Source organism: Amblyomma mixtum, chromosome 5, assembly GCF_055824585.1.
Source record: "Amblyomma mixtum isolate Tamu chromosome 5, ASM5582458v1, whole genome shotgun sequence".
Classification (NCBI taxonomy): Eukaryota; Metazoa; Arthropoda; class Arachnida; order Ixodida; family Ixodidae; genus Amblyomma; species Amblyomma mixtum.
In genome coordinates this window covers 54,492,181-54,507,395 of record NC_143016.1, presented here as the reverse complement: position 1 = coordinate 54,507,395, position 15,215 = coordinate 54,492,181, and the positions used below count along the sequence as shown (strand labels likewise).

The following is a 15,215-nucleotide window of genomic DNA, read 5'->3' as shown; positions in this document are numbered from 1 at the left end:
GCTCGTTCCGTGGTGTGCCTCCTCCACACAGTCGCTCGGAATTCTGGGAGAAACTGCTCTTCCAGGAAACAACAGCACCCCCGCTCAGGAAAAAGTTTCTCCCAGAATTCCGAGCGACTGTTTGGAGGAGGCACACCACGGAACGAGCCCCGGTCGATGACCGCGCGTTGCAACTCATATTGAGCGCGATAGTACGTGCGCAAAGCATGGATGCTTACCCGAGCTTCTGGATGCTCGAAAGACGATGGACTTACCCCCGAAATGGAGCAGGAGAGTCAAAAGCAAAACTACGTTTATGGTGAGGACTATATGTGCACTCTACACTCTGTATGGGAGTAAAAAGGGAGTAGTCCCTCTATTGCACTCCCTTTTGTAGAAGGGATTGCACTATAGGATCGTTTACTCCCTTATTACTCCTTTCTGTTTAGAGTGTGGCACACTCGACATTGCTTACGTGTGAACCACTCACGCACGTTAGGCGGAAGTAGTGCCGTAAGCAGTTCCATTATACGCCGCACTGCACCGTTGCTAAATGCTGCGTGGTGTGTGTCCTTGTATGGACAGCCTTTGTCAAAGTTTAGAGCTCGTCGGGATTTGCTTCTCAGCCGTGCAGTGGGGTTCTTTCAGCATCTATGGAAGTCCTAACCTTCGGGGGCAGAGTACCAGAGTTTCCCTTATCGTCAACATATTTGGAACAGTAGGGATGCGCAACGAGCCACGCGGCATGGACCCGAAGAAAACCCCTCTGGGCTCTAAACTTTTGACAAAGGGTGTACGTGCCTAATCCTATCTTCGATGCAGAGGCAGGTCGGGTAAATTTCCCCGCTGTAAACACGGTTGCGTGACGTGGCTTTGGAGTTCACCCTGACCAGTTACTGTGAGGCTATTCAGCGTGGACGCAGTGACGTCACTAGGGTATCTGGCGCAGCATCGCGTACTGCGGTACCCTTCACGAACCATAGCCGACAACAAAGCAGAAATTTTGCTTAGCTTGGCGTTCTCTTAACGATAGTGGTCTGTGCTGCGCCAGGCGCTGAGAGAAAGAATATGGCGCACATATAATTGTCGCTCCGCCGATAGCGGGTGCATGTGACTCATATGCCGCGTTCTTAAGGGCTGTGTGTGTACAGCGCTTACACTTATATACGTGCGCCGCATAATACGGTTGGCGTACTTGCATGCGGCCGCTTGCCCCTGGTTTTGATTAATCAGCGGGCGGAGCACATACACGCCATTCGTGTACATATATTTGACACCCATTTAATGCCTCCGCTGATTGACAGGGCCGCGCCAACTACACGTCGCGCTGCCTTTGTGCGAAGCACAGCATATAAATGTGTGTTTTTTTTTTCCTTCCTACTTTCTCGCGTGTCTGAAGCAACGGAAACGCTTCTTAGCTTGCAGGGAGATAGTGAGAGAGAGAAGGGTGTGTGCGTGAGCTGTGGTAGCTGTGCTCTGGCGGTGTTGTTTTATTCTACTCGTTAGACGTAACGCTCAGTCCGTCCCGTGTATTGGGCACGCACGTACTGTGCACTCGCGCGCGCACACACATGAGCGCGCGCCTGCCATAGGGCTCCGAAGTGGGAGCGGTGATATATAATCCGGTCCGGGAGGAGAGTCGCACTTTCCGGCCGCGAGGTTAATTAGCCCGGCCGCGTGATCGATGGGGATTTCTGGGGGCCGATCCGTGGCGGCGGCCTCCTGCCTATTGAGCAGCAGCAGCGTCTCTCTCCGGACCTCCGTGCGAGTCTGCGGCCTCGTGATGAAGCGCGCGCGCTCCTGCCTTCCATTGAGAAGACTGCCTCTCGATCCTCTCGCTGCTGCTCGCTTGCCCTGTGTGCGCCTTGCACGCGGGAAATGCACGCGTGTTCGTAAACCTCATCCGTGCGGTGCTACGCGCAGCGCACGGATGGAGGTTTACGAACACGCGTGTGTGTGTGGCAGTACACATACTGCCACACACACCAGCTCGGCTGCGGTGAGGGCAAGCGGCGTTTCAATGCGCGCGGCGGCCGGTGTGTGAACCTTGTGTGGTCGATGCGATCGCCTGCTCGCCATGCGCGGCCCATTGTTCCTCTGCCCTCGTGTATAATTGCAGGGGAGGGCCGGCTCAGATTCGGGCCAATAGTCCGCCTGCCCCGCCGCGTTTCGTCGCGTCTCTCGCTTGACGCGATGATTGGCCGAGTTTGAGTTCGTATGAGCGCTCCCAACTCGCTCGTATCAAGTTTTTTGTTGTCGTTGTTGTTTCGGCCTCGTAGTTTAAGAAGGCTGTGCTTGCGAGTTGAGCGCCTTTTCACCCCGCGCTGTGTGATCCGAGAAATTGAACTCGCGTACGGCCCCGCTATGCAGTGTCCTCTTTTTCGCTTCGATATTGCTCGAACGTTGCGCGGACCAGGCCTGGAGGAATGTCAGTGGTATTAAAAACGCGTTGTTACATACCGCACGTAGCGGCTGCGCGGAGAGCGCGGTATGTAATAGGGTAATTGGCCCAGCTGCTGTTCTGTACGACAGCCTAACTGCGTCTTTCGTGCGCTGTGTTGCGTTGTGTGATTTATGGCAGTTCGAAACACCGAGTACAATTTATGATGCTTCGTCCCTTTGCAAATTCTTTTTTACGCTGGGCATGTCTGGTTCCTCTTTTCTCTCCACTGCTCCCACTGCTTAGCCAGCAATGCTCCTTCTGCTGTTTGTTCCTTGGTCGTTTTCATGTGCGTCCTTTCTGTTGGTGAGTGTGTCTTGAGCGAGTCACGGCATCGGGTCACAACGGTGGTTTTTCAATGGGATCGCCATACTGCTGCTGGTCACGGCGAGTTCGCAGGCTCGATGCCTGGCCGCGGCGGCGGTGTACAGATGCCGAGAAGGCGGGGGGAGATCGGTACGATCGCTTGCAGAGGTTGTATTGCTAGGTAAAGAGCCCCAGGCAATTGCAGTTAATCCGGAGCCTTCGACTCCTGCGTCCCTAGTGGCACAGTGTAGCCATCGGATGTAAATGCATTTCAACAGAACTCTACGGACAATGCAACAGTAGGACCTGCGCAGTGGATTGGTGTTCGGCTGCTGATCCCAAGGGCGCGGGTTTGAAGCCGGCCGCGGCGAACGTATGTCGATGCAGGCGAAATGCAGAAGCGCCTGTTTGCTGTGCGATGTCAGCTCGCGTTAATGACCCTCAGTAGTATACGATAAATTGATCCGCAGCTGTCCACTAAGGCGTCCCTAGTAACTCCTGTGTCGCTTCACATACGTTAAACTCCACAAGACATACAACGGAAGGAAAACACACGTAATGGCAGCACGACTTTCAATGTGACAGAAGTCGGAAAGTATCTAAATCACGACGTACAGGACAACATAACGCAGAAAGCAAAGCACTGTAGACCGAAGCATAGAGGACCTAGAAACCAAACCACGACGCGATTGACTAGGCAACAGATAAGACAGAGACACCAAGCCACAAAGCGTTCGACAGGGCAACAGAATGCAAAGACACTGAGCACAGCGCAACGGGCAGGAAGACAACATAGGGTAAAGGCATCAAAGCGCAGCTAGGCGTACAGGACAGCAGAAGGGACGTGCACTAAAGCGTGATGGACAGGACAACAGAAGGCAGAGACCGCAAGCCACAAAGCGTTGGACAGGGCGACAGAATGCAAAAGACAGCTGAGCACAGCGCAACGGGCAGGAAGACAACATAGGGTAAAGGCATCAAAGCGCAGCTAGGCGTACAGGACAGCAGAAGGGACGTGCACTAAAGCGTAATGGACGTGCACTAAAGCGTAATGGACAGGACAATAGAAGGCAGAGACTCCAAGCCACAAAGCGTTGGACAGGGCGACAGAATGCAAAGACAGCTGAGCACAGCGCAACGGGCAGGAAGATAACAGAAGGTAAAGGCATCAAAGCGCAGCTAGGCGTACAGGACAGCAGAAGGGACGTGCACTAACGCGTAATGGACAGGACAACAGAAGGCAGAGACCCCAAGCCGCAAAGCGTTGGACAGGGCGACAGAATGCAAAGACAGCTGATCACAGCGCAACGGACAGGAAGACAACAGAAGGTAAAGGCATCAAAGCGCAGCTAGGCGTACAGGACATCAGAAGGGACATGCACTAAAGCGTGATGGACAGGACAACAGAAAGCAGAGACCCCAAGCCACAAAGCGTCGAACAGGACGACAGAATGCAGACAGCTGAGCACAGCGCAAGGGGTAGCAAGACAACAGAAGGTAAAGGCATCAAAGCCCAGCCAGGCGTACAGGACAGCAGAAGGAACGTGCACTAAAGCGTAATGGACAGGACAACAGAAGGCAGACTAAGACACACCACAAAGGGCTTCGCTTGTGATGTCTCTGCCTTCCCTCGTGCTATTCGTTGCACTTTCTTCCAACACGGCCGCAGTAGTTCACCTTCGTTTAACGGCGGTGCGACAAAACCGTTGCCGAATCTCGAGTCCTGTTCGCTTGGTGCGCAACTGCAGGATACCTGCGGAGAACGCTCCCGCACTCGCGTCAGCACTGCTAGGTGCGTAGGTCCTGTGCGGGTCGCGCTGGCGCTTTTCATCGCGCGTCCCACCGTGGCTGCGGGCAGCGTAATCCAATTAAACGAGCGGGTCGTCTGGGACATGAGCTATGGCGCTGCCGTCCGTGTCCCCTCGGCGGCCGTAATTTACAGCGTAATTAATGCGACGCGGACAATGTGCGCCTAATGGAACTCGGCGGCCGCTGCTGGTATGGAGGCTGCATGCGGCCGTGGGACGACTCGCGCGCGCGCGCGCCATTATAATACTTTGCGCACTATAGGGGACGAAGAGGGGAGGCGAAACCTCGTTAAGCCACCGCCAAGGCTGCGTGTGTGTACATTTTCGGCCGGATAGAAAAACATGCGATTACCTTTCCGTCCTTCTTATTTGGGGGCTTTTCTTTTTTAATTCATTCCTGCCTCGCGTTTCTTATTTGCCTCCCAGAGATTGGACAAGATTGGGGACGAGTATTATACTGTGGGCACTCGCTTATGTCTGCGGTTCTGGAAGTCTCGTTCATTATACCTACTCCTCCGGGAAACGCTTTAACAGGGTTGGCTCTCTCTGTGTGTGTCCATGCGTGGGCTTCTTTTCGGTGCTGCCGCTGCTGCTGTTGCTGCTGTAGAGTGCGAAGATCTGTTCAGAGAAGAGATGAGATTAGGCCGGAAATTCAGGCTCTCGGCTGAACACTAAAAGTCACAGAGTAGAGGAAGGGGGATTCCATGTACTCTGTGGCCTGTTCAAAGCTTAAACAAACAGCGAGATTGTGACGTGTACTCCTTGTGTTTTTATAAGTAGCCTTTTTTTTTTCTCTTGAAGGTTTTTTTGTGTAACCGGAAATTACGGATCTTTGTTCCCCCTCCTCGCATCTCCAGCTACGGAGTACCTATACAAGGCACAGCGTTGACAAGATGCCACACTGTGGGGTTATTATTAGCGCTAAGTGCCGGGTGTGCTTGCCGATGTTAGTGTCGCTTCGAATAATGAACGGTCGCACACTTTCCACGGCTAACTGTATAGGTCTTGGAATCAGAACTCACGACTGGGCTCCGCGTGTTGCTGTAGCGGATACCAAGCATACCGTCTATGTCGTTGCCATGTATGTTCCCCTTAAGTGGAAGGGATTACGGGGAAAGTAGTTTGCAGTGCCTAAAAGCTGTTCCTTAAGTAGGTGTGCTGCCTTCTTTGGTATAACGTACGAGTTTGCGTGAAAAGAACGGTGAGGACAACTCTGCGCGATTTTTTTTCCTCAGTAAAAATCGATTGTACGCATCTTCCTAGATATGTTGATGTTTGTTTGTCAGCAAAACACTCGTTATTGCTGAGAAAATTCAATTTAAAAGTGGAACTTTTTTTTTCCCCACTCGATCCAAACTCGTGATGCTAAGACCGACAGGAACTCCGTGGTCACCGTCAAGAAGTGAATGGCGGTCCCTAAAAACTGCTTTGACGTCACCTTCATATGTTTGCGAGAACGGCCGATAGCGGCGATACCTGTATGCCATTTTCTACTAACAAAAAAAAAATCAGTTTTAACGCCATTAAACTGAAGAAAGCATTAGCTTGACCGTTGCTTAAACATTGCCCTAACTTGTCCTTCAAATTCGCTTGACTCTTGCCGAGATATTACCTTACATTGTCGTCCAAGGTAATTTCTTTTAAACTTTCGTACCACGTGACCTTCCCATAGCCGTACCGTATCCAAGTAGTTTCATCTCGAAAGTCAATGGCCAAAAGTCGAGGCTTCAAAGAGTTATCGGATTTTTCAGGATCGCTAAATGAGGTAGTGCTTTCGCACTGAAACGTTTTTCGGTGAAGCTAGGGTCCTTGTCTTTAGAGCGCGGTATTCTATCGTTGTAGTCCAACTTAGAATTGACCGCAGTATCTAAAAATACACTATTCCTATCCATTCCATCTGCCCGCACTTTTCTGTCCTCTTTAACCGAACGAAAATTTCTTCGTCCCTATCTCTGCGGCGGTTTTACGTTATTCTACATAGTCTTCTCTTACGTCCTCCCTCACCCGTACTGTTAGATAGTGAGAACGCTCATATTATTTTCACTTTACCGAGCGGCCTGATTAAGGAATTTTCGCAATTTCGCCCGCGTGAGCTGCGCCCTCGCCTATCTTAGGACTCGCGTACACAATCGTGCGCAAGGAACTTTACGCTTTTTCCCTGTCTGCCAGCAAACCTGCTCTTTTTCGGACCACTTGGACATTTTAAATTGTAGAGACTGAATCGGTTATTTCTTTCCCAAGTGCATATGGTTTTAAAAAAGCGCGAAGGACAAGTCCACTCAACTACTAGAGTAGTTCAGTTAGCGCCCTGCTAGTCCAGTTTTTTCTTTCTTTTTTTTTTTTGCGTTCGCATCCTCATCTGGCGCTGTTTTAAAACACCTCAGCGACAGCCGTGGCACCGCGGCGAACTGTGGGGACTCTCGCGAGCCTTCTCGTTTCGCCCTGTCGCTAATGTGGCGGGAATTAAGCGCGATCAGGCCGCTCACGCCCGGCACCGCATCCGTCCAGCGGGCGTTTGCCGCCGCATCGTTCCCGCGCTGCTCGCTGCTGTTGCTGCTTCAGCTTGCCTGCAGGGGCGCTCCGATCCTACCTCCTCGTCCCGTTGCGACGGGCGCCGTCAGGCGGGCAATTAAAAGCTTGACTCGAGCGGTCGCCCACCGCCCTCCGTGTCCCTCCATTTTGGCGTCTTTTGTTTTTGTTATTCCTTCGCCGCTCTGCTGCTGCTGCTCCCTCCTCCTCCTCCTCCTCCTCCTCCTCCGCGTGTGCGCAACGCACGGCCCGAAAGTTGGCGCGTTTTAATGAATAAACCGGGTCCGTCTAATTTCTATGGGGCGCCCATGATGGATCGCGGTGCTCTCCGGTCGGCTCCGGTGCGCGTGGATCTACGCCGGAAGAAGGGGGGAAGGGAGCGGAAGACAAAACAGGAGAAAAGGCAGGCGAGGGTTAGAGACGGACGCACACGGTGCCAGCGAGCGCGGGTGCTGAGCAGGTAAAGGAAGGCACGGCCTGCGCACACATAGGAGGAGCGACTGCGTGGTGCCGGCTTTGGCCGACCGTGCGGCCAGCCGGCCCCGCGTAGACCCGTATAGCCATACCTCCTTCGCCGCGGCGGTGGCTTCGGCGGCTGCAGCGCCGTGGGCCGCCGCCAGTCGCCGTGGATCTGGCGCCCGCTCGGCCACGGGCCTATCGAGGCGTGCGCGCCGCCGCTGCGCGAGTGTCAAGTCGGCGCGGGCCACCAACAGACCGCACTGCAGTGCCCCGCGAGCTCTGTTTCTCTCTCCCTCTCTCTCTTTCTCTCCGCGTCTTCCTTGGACCTCTGGGGCCACTCCTGCTGATGCCTGGCCGAGCGCGAAGCTCGCAGATTGCTCTCGAGGGTGGGCGTCCTTTGTTTCTGCCTTCCTGCTTTGCTGCTCCTGCTGCTGCGAGCCTTTGGAGATTTTTCCTTTGTGTGTGTGTGTGTGGGGGGGGGGGGGGGGGGGGGAGGACAGAGCTTTCTCTCCATGGATGGAGGTACTATATGCCAGGCGTGCTTGTGCTGTTTGCTCCTGACCTTATAGTGCTCAATGTGCAGCGAAAGTAGACACTCTTAGGCGTATATATGCACCCCTTTGTTTTGATGGCCGCCGCGAACTCTGGTCTCCTGTGTGGGCCTCGCTATGATTGAGGTCGCCAAGTAGTTAGTAGGTGGACCAATGCTTGCACTGAATCTTATGTGTCTGAGTTGAGGCCGTTGTACGCTCCGAGCCAGATAGGGCTAACAGTGCAGTAGACGTTAGCCATTTCTGTACTAACCACGTTGCCGCAGCGATTAGTCCCCTAAAGACCATCTGTTACTTTCTTAGAAACTAATTGCAGAGAGATACATCAGCTGCAGGTGGTCTCCCCGCCGACTAACCTACCTCGCGAGGTCTAAGTGGTGCAGTTATAGTCCCGTTTGCCTATATTTACCTTGGAATGTAACGTGTCCACTACTACAAGTAAGAGTGCAATCTCCTATTATGTTGCCCGCTGCGTTGAATGCAAACTTCCCAAGAGAATAAAATTAAGCTGCGTGATCTTAAATAACGCTCCTGTGCGAATTTAGAATTGTAGGAGCACCTGCAAAGCTGCATCTCTTCTGTGCATCTGTCCCCCGGTGTTAGTATTCTACCGCACGATTGTTATCGCTGCTCGTTTGCTTTTCGTGGAAGCGTTTTTGCTAAGAAAAAGGATCCCGGTTGTATTAGTGGTGCATCCGCTGTACTGAATTGAGTTTGCCGTTCTATATATATGCCGTGTCCTTATTACGTGGTCATGCGAATTGTTATCTGTGTGTTTTTAGAGCGTGCACAAGCTTTCCGTCATATATTTGGTGGGGACGCCTCCAGTAATTCAGTTACTGTATATATTGCGTTCATTATCAGTGATATTTTTAGGAAAGGAAATGGCGCACTAACTGTCTCATTTCACGATGGACACCTCAACCGCGCCGTAAGGGAAGGGAGGAAGGTGGGAGTGAAAGAAGAGAGAGAGAGGCACTGTAATGGAGGGCTTCCGAATAATTTCGACCGCATGGGACTTTTACCGTGCGTACTTTGCGTTGTCAGTGCAGGTTAAAGAACCCCAGGTGGTCGAAATTTTTGGAGCCCTTCACTGCGGCGTCCCTTTGCTTTGGTATGTCACACCCCATAAACCAACCTTGAACGTGCACTGACATCGCAGAGCACACAGGCGTCTTTTGCTTTTCTGTACATCTCACTACGTGCGGCAGTCAGGACGGCGATCCCTCAACACGCGTCTACGCAACGCCTTCTTCAGCCAGGTGTTCACAACACCGTGGAAGAACTTATCGAAACCCAACGGGCAGGTCAACTATAGCCAGGTTTCGAAACAGACGCACCGGCAGAACCCTCCTTGAAAAACCGCAGTACCCACCCACGATACCCCGCTTACCATCAGAACCGGCAGTCCTAGACCATACGATTCGAGCGATCCAGGTGGTGCCAATACGAAGAAACATGCACTCCGAACACAATGCAGGGAGGAGGAAAGCCCGAGCTGAGGCGCTCGAGCGACAATTCGGGGAAGATCCATATGTCCATTACACTTATGCTGCAAGCTACCCGGACAAATCGGAAGCCTTGAGCAGACCACGAACTAGACCAGCGACAAACAAATCTCAGGTTCGGTTTAATGTGCTGGAGCAAAAGAGCAGAAGAGGCCGCTGTTGCCCTTGCAACTCGCTGCATCTCTGTCGACCTGGAGAATGGGGACCTTAAAATCCGGACCGTCATAACCGGCTCAGAAGTGGCATGTCGAGCGTACGCCTCTGTCCTAATATCAAAACAGGTGCGATATATCCTCCAGCAGTGTTTCACGGACGCACTTCCCCTCGTTCGAATCGTCTGGACACCAAGCCCCGCTTCCCTGCTTGGCAACGTGCGCGCCCATGCGCTCGTCCGAGACCTGACCAGCCGGGCGCCTGGGGGAGAGGCCAGGACATCTGGCCGGGGATTTACAGACGAAGGGAACAACGTAACACCATTAGCACCCACAGAACCTTTAACATACACGCTCATCCTTGAACGCTACAGACACTAGAGAAGCCCACTCCCCCCTTCACACATAAAGAAATCCCTCAACAGAGAGGACGCCATACTATGACGCCAGCTTTCCCAAACCTGTACCTCAAACTCCTCTTCTTCCCCACACAATATCCTGGATGCTACCCCACATGTAGCAGCAGCCTTGCACCCACACTTTTGCTCTCCTTATGGGAATGGCCCAACCCCCCTCTCCACCCTACTTTCTCCTTTTGGGAGACCGCTCTGTCCAGCAACGGACCAACAAGACCAGCAATGGCTGATCGAGCAGGCGCGCAGGATAGCGGTAACCAATGGAATCCTGGACTAAGAACACCGCCCGAAGGGGGTGGCGACCAACTACCAATCTACCACTGGTTAGATAAATGGTGTTCCTCCTCCTCCTGCTCCTTGCGGCTCCCGTAAACTCCTGTTGTCCCCGCTTCTCCCTCGTCGTTATAGCCAATAGCCATGACGATTAGTGGCAGGAACTTGGTGTTGTTTCCCGTGTAGTAACAGGGAAAGCTCCCGGGACACTACGGACAGTATGGGAGTGAATATGGTGACGCAAATGCAAAGAATGGCATCAGCGGGACGTACGGAACACCCCTTGCGTTTGTGCGGTGCGACTGCGCTACATTATAGGATTACCATGATGTACTCGACAGTCGCGTGTCATTCAGCGCATACACTGAAGGCCGGCATGGCTTTTACGCGCCTCTACATACATGTCACTAAGTGCAGACTTCCTCTAACTGCGGTTTTCCTTTCTTTCATCGAAATGCTGTCGTCGACCTCTTCTTTGGCGCCGTTGCACATAAGACCATTGTCGCGGTACCTCGGGCGAAAGCATGAAAAACAGTCTTGGCTCGTGATGCGGGTCTCGGCTGGCAGCTGTGATCAGACGTTCTGGTTATGTGTTGCGTATATTCGCCGTCACCCATCGTAGCTTCTTCTTTCTACCCCTTTTCCTCCTACCCAAATGCAGAATAGCAGGCCAGGGCAGCTTAACTCAGCCCGAGCGACCTCTGTCTTTCTATTAAACTGTTTTGCCTAAAGCTCTGAGAGAAAGGGAGCACTGAGCATTCATCGAGAGGTAGGCAAAGTAAGCGGCACTCAATATATAGGTCTCTGAAAATGCAGAGGGATTTTAGACAGGATCAGTTCGTTCGCATAACGTCTTATGCGATGGCATAAGAGCCCCATGTCCCCGCACTTACCGCCGCTGTCACTTTGCCGCCTACAGGGGTGGCAAAGTTCCACCTACAAGTGTGGCAAGGGGTGGTGTGCCAACTGCCACGGATGGTACACAGAACGGGCAGCTGCGACCTGCTACGTTTGTCAGGTGGCAGACTGGAGCGTGGGAAATCACACTCGCCTCTCGCGCTTACACTCGTTGACAGAACACATGGAAGGACCGCAGCTGGTGCGGAAAATATTCTATTTCCAGCAATCGTTTCCGCGGTTCCACGTTGAAACCGAAACTTTAAGGTTCTCCAAGCTTCATGTTTACCTTCGGTCGCATTTAGTGTAACTGGTACGCCTGGGGAATATAGGTTCACCCACAACGCGTGTGCATGCACGCACGCATTAGAAAAGAGAGAGGGAAGGCGGTCGATAATTTAGCGCGGGACATATTACTTACACGCGTGATTGAAGAAGCTCAATAACAAAAGGCAATTAGCGCCACGGGACAAGGCTGTGAGGAGGCTCGGCCGCGGTCGTTTAGCGCGCGCATATTCATACCTACGTGCACGCACATAGGCGGCGTCAAATGAGGGGCTGCGATGAAGTTGGCACGCCGCGCGGTCACTTAGTAGAAGACCTCGAGAAAACGAGACCCCCCCCCCCCCCCCTTTTGTCCGCCGCATGGGCGTGTAGTATACAACGTGCAGCGATCGCGCCTTCTGATCTATCCGAGCCGCGCGCCGGTGACCAGCGAGCGAACTAGCGAGTGGTTGGTGTACGTACTACGCCGCCGCGTGTTCGCACGCAACCAACGCGGCGAGGCTATATAGCCGACTGCGTGCAAACGGCAGAGCAGACTGGCTGGCGGCGGCGGCCATGGTGCGTTTCCTCGACGCGATCGGAGTGCCCGGGCAGCCGCGGCGGACAATCCATCTCCGGCTTCCTTTTAATGCGATCTTTGTTGGCGGTTGTCCTTAGCGTGATGGATTCGGCCACGAACGCCGTGGGTCTGTCCGTCCCTCTCCTCTCCACGCCCCCCCCCCCCCCCTCCCCCCCTAGCGCGGCTTTTTCTTTTGTTTTGTTTTCGTTCGGCTCTGCGTGGCGGTCGCCGTGAAAGCTGCGCTCACGGCAATTAGGGTTTGGTCACTAGCTCCCGAGCCGGAACGAATCCCGCTTCGTTTCTATTAGGGACCGATGACCGATTCGGATAATCCTGCGCCGGATGGGCACCGAGGGAGAGAGAACAAGATGTGCCTAGGAGGGAGGGAGAAGTTTTTTGCCGGCCGCTCGCGTTCGATCTCTCTCTTTGTATATGTGTGTGTGTTTTGCAAGCTCTCCGGTTCCCTTTTGTTCCACCCAAGTTGCCAACAGCGCCGCCCTGTGCTGCTGTCGCTAATGACACTTTCCTTAAGTCCTTTCGGCCGTTAATTGAATTCCGTCACGCCACGCGCTGGCTCTTGTTGCGTGCCTGTCCGCCCTTCGAATGTTCGACTGGCCGTCAAACGTCGCGGCGGGTTGTCTCCTTCGGTCCCTTTGTGTCGAGAGTGACTCCGATTTCTCCTTGTGCACGCTCTTGCGGCGTTGCAGCTGTGGTCTGTAATCGCCTTTGGCTGCCGTTGCGGCGGCGTTGCAGTTGTCGTGTGAGAGCGCGGCTAATAGCTTGAAAATTCCCTGCTCTGGGGTTCTTTCCTGTTTTTGTTAATGGTGTGGGCGTTGGCGTTTGCTTGAGTGGTGCTTAATAGGGTACAGCCGTGTTCGTGCTCAAGCGATAATAAGCGTGCTTGAAAAACTGTTGCGCTTGCATTTTACTGCCTCTCCTGCTGCCATCCAATTATTCCTGTGCATCCTCCTACCCACAGATTTTAAAAGTATGATTGCGGCTTTTTATATCGTAGATTAAAGGAGGAGGCCCAATAACTTTTCTCGTCGATGGTTGTCTACTTATATACCGTAGATGCTGGGAGTTGATCATTTTAGTCGCCGCGGTGGCCCAGTGGTTATGGCGCTCGGCTGCTGACCCGAAAGACGCGGGTTCGATCCCGGCCACGGCGGTCGAATTTCGATGGAGGCCAAATGCTAGAGGCCCGTGTATTGCGCGATGTCAGTGCACGTTATAGAACCCCAGGTGGTCGGAATTTCCGGAGCCCTTCACTACGGCGTCCCTCATGGCCTGAGTCGCTTTGGGACGTTAAGCCCCAATAAACCATAAATAAAACCGGTTGGTCATTTCAATGAAATGTTTCTTTTGTATTTAATGCCGCACGTCACTCTGCGTTTATCCGTTTGCGCGGCGATTCTTCTAGTATATAGTCTCACCGCAGGAGAGTAGTAGCCGCGTTTTGCTGTCAAGCCTGCGTAACGAGTGGAAAGAAGCGTTTTCGTTCGACACGAGTGCCATCGTCGAATGAATGCCGGCTTAGAGGTGGTCATTGTGTGCACTGTACTCTTTGCAGCGAAAAATTGTTTGCGTTGAAATTTCGCCGCGATGACGTCATGCCTCTTGTGTGATCTCTGCAGGGATGCCGTGCGTGACGTGTGCCGAGACTGAGCGCACCTGCCGGCACCTGCAGCAAGTGGCCAAGCGGTACCTGTCACGCAGCGCCTTCAGCGTCGTCTCTATGCGGGACTTCTTTCGAGACGCCTTCCGGCCGTTCGACCTGCGCCGCGGCGCTGCCCAGGAAAGCGCCCTGCTCGACTAGCGTTCCAGACCCTGGCCGGTCCTGATTATGGGGCATCGTCTGCCTCTTAGCCATGCTTCCAGATGGTGCCTCCAGCTCTACGTCTACCTTATTACCGTCATGCCGAACTGTAGCTAAATGGCGTAACGCAAATGGCACTCTCACGAAGTTGTTTCTTAATCAGGCTAACTTCAAACGGTAGTTGCAAATTGCCTGCCGTTCCATGTTCACATGCTGGCGTGAAAAATTTGGCCATCGACATCGGTTTCCTATTGCGAACATTTACACCGCGCCGTATCTGTTCGTGTGAGCTTTCGTTTGAGAAAACCTTCATGAGGTGTCACCACTAGCGCTAAGGCTCTTTGCTGCGCCTTAGCATAACGGTGTATAATGGTGTGACTGTAACGTGGGGACTTCGAACTAAAACTATCTACCATGTAGATAGATGACTTCAAAATATGCTCGCTGGACGATACACTTGTTCCCGTTGAGTTTGTCTCTGAAATTGGCTATAGGCAGCTCTCATAACGCGGTTTGCCTCGCTGTCAACAGAGCTATAGATAGCAGAGAGATAGCAGTGTCCTGCGGGTTGCTGTTAAAATCACTTGTAGCTTACATAGAACGCAGTTTTTTTTTCTTGGCCCACATATAGTGTTTCAGTGTTGAAATGATCTCGTTATTGTTTATATAATGTGGTGTGGCTATTTTTTTATATCTTACTGTGTTCGTCGCGTCTGCGTCGCTGCGTTTGTTCGTTTGGCAGGTGAATGTTGTGAGGTATTCTTTCTCCTCAATGTATTTCTAGGCCTCATTTTCTTTTAAGGTATTTTGAAACATATGACTTTATTGACGAGTGGTTTTATACTGTATTTTTCTACACTTAAAATGTCAATATACTATTGGTTGGTGTTATTGTCTTGTACCCTGCTGTTTGCCCATGCAGTCACTCTTGACGTCTCAATAAAGGAAATTTTATTCTCCTAACTGGGTTCCTATACAAGCTCTACAGCGAGGGCGCATGTGCGCCGCTATATTTAGTCGCGTGATCCCTGCGCCACTGCTGACGCGCATAACTGGCTCCCTGGGTCAGTGGACACCTCAATCACGCTTTCAGGTACGTCGCGGTGGTGTCCGCCTGCAAGAAACTGACTGTGCTCTCGCACTATATTCCAGGCTCAGCAATGCTAAACCGCCAGCCAATCTTTTTAAAACAGTATAGCAATGCTACAACAGCACAACTAGCAATTTATTGCAG

The 15,215-nt window shown here is 52.6% G+C and overlaps 1 protein-coding gene across 2 annotated transcripts in view; it reads left to right on the top strand.

Annotated features, from left to right (window-relative positions):
• PolA1 (DNA polymerase alpha catalytic subunit) overlaps nucleotides 1-14,944 on the top strand; it is a 75,900-nt gene extending 60,956 nt beyond the window's left edge. For both annotated transcript variants that reach the window (XM_089544485.1, XM_089544484.1), the window contains one exon: nucleotides 13,800-14,944. In XM_089544485.1, the coding sequence (XP_089400611.1) occupies nucleotides 13,800-13,981 (182 nt within the window). In that variant the 3' untranslated portion in view covers nucleotides 13,982-14,944. The remainder of the gene's footprint in view (nucleotides 1-13,799) is intronic.
• The last annotated feature ends 271 nt before the right edge of the window (nucleotides 14,945-15,215 follow it).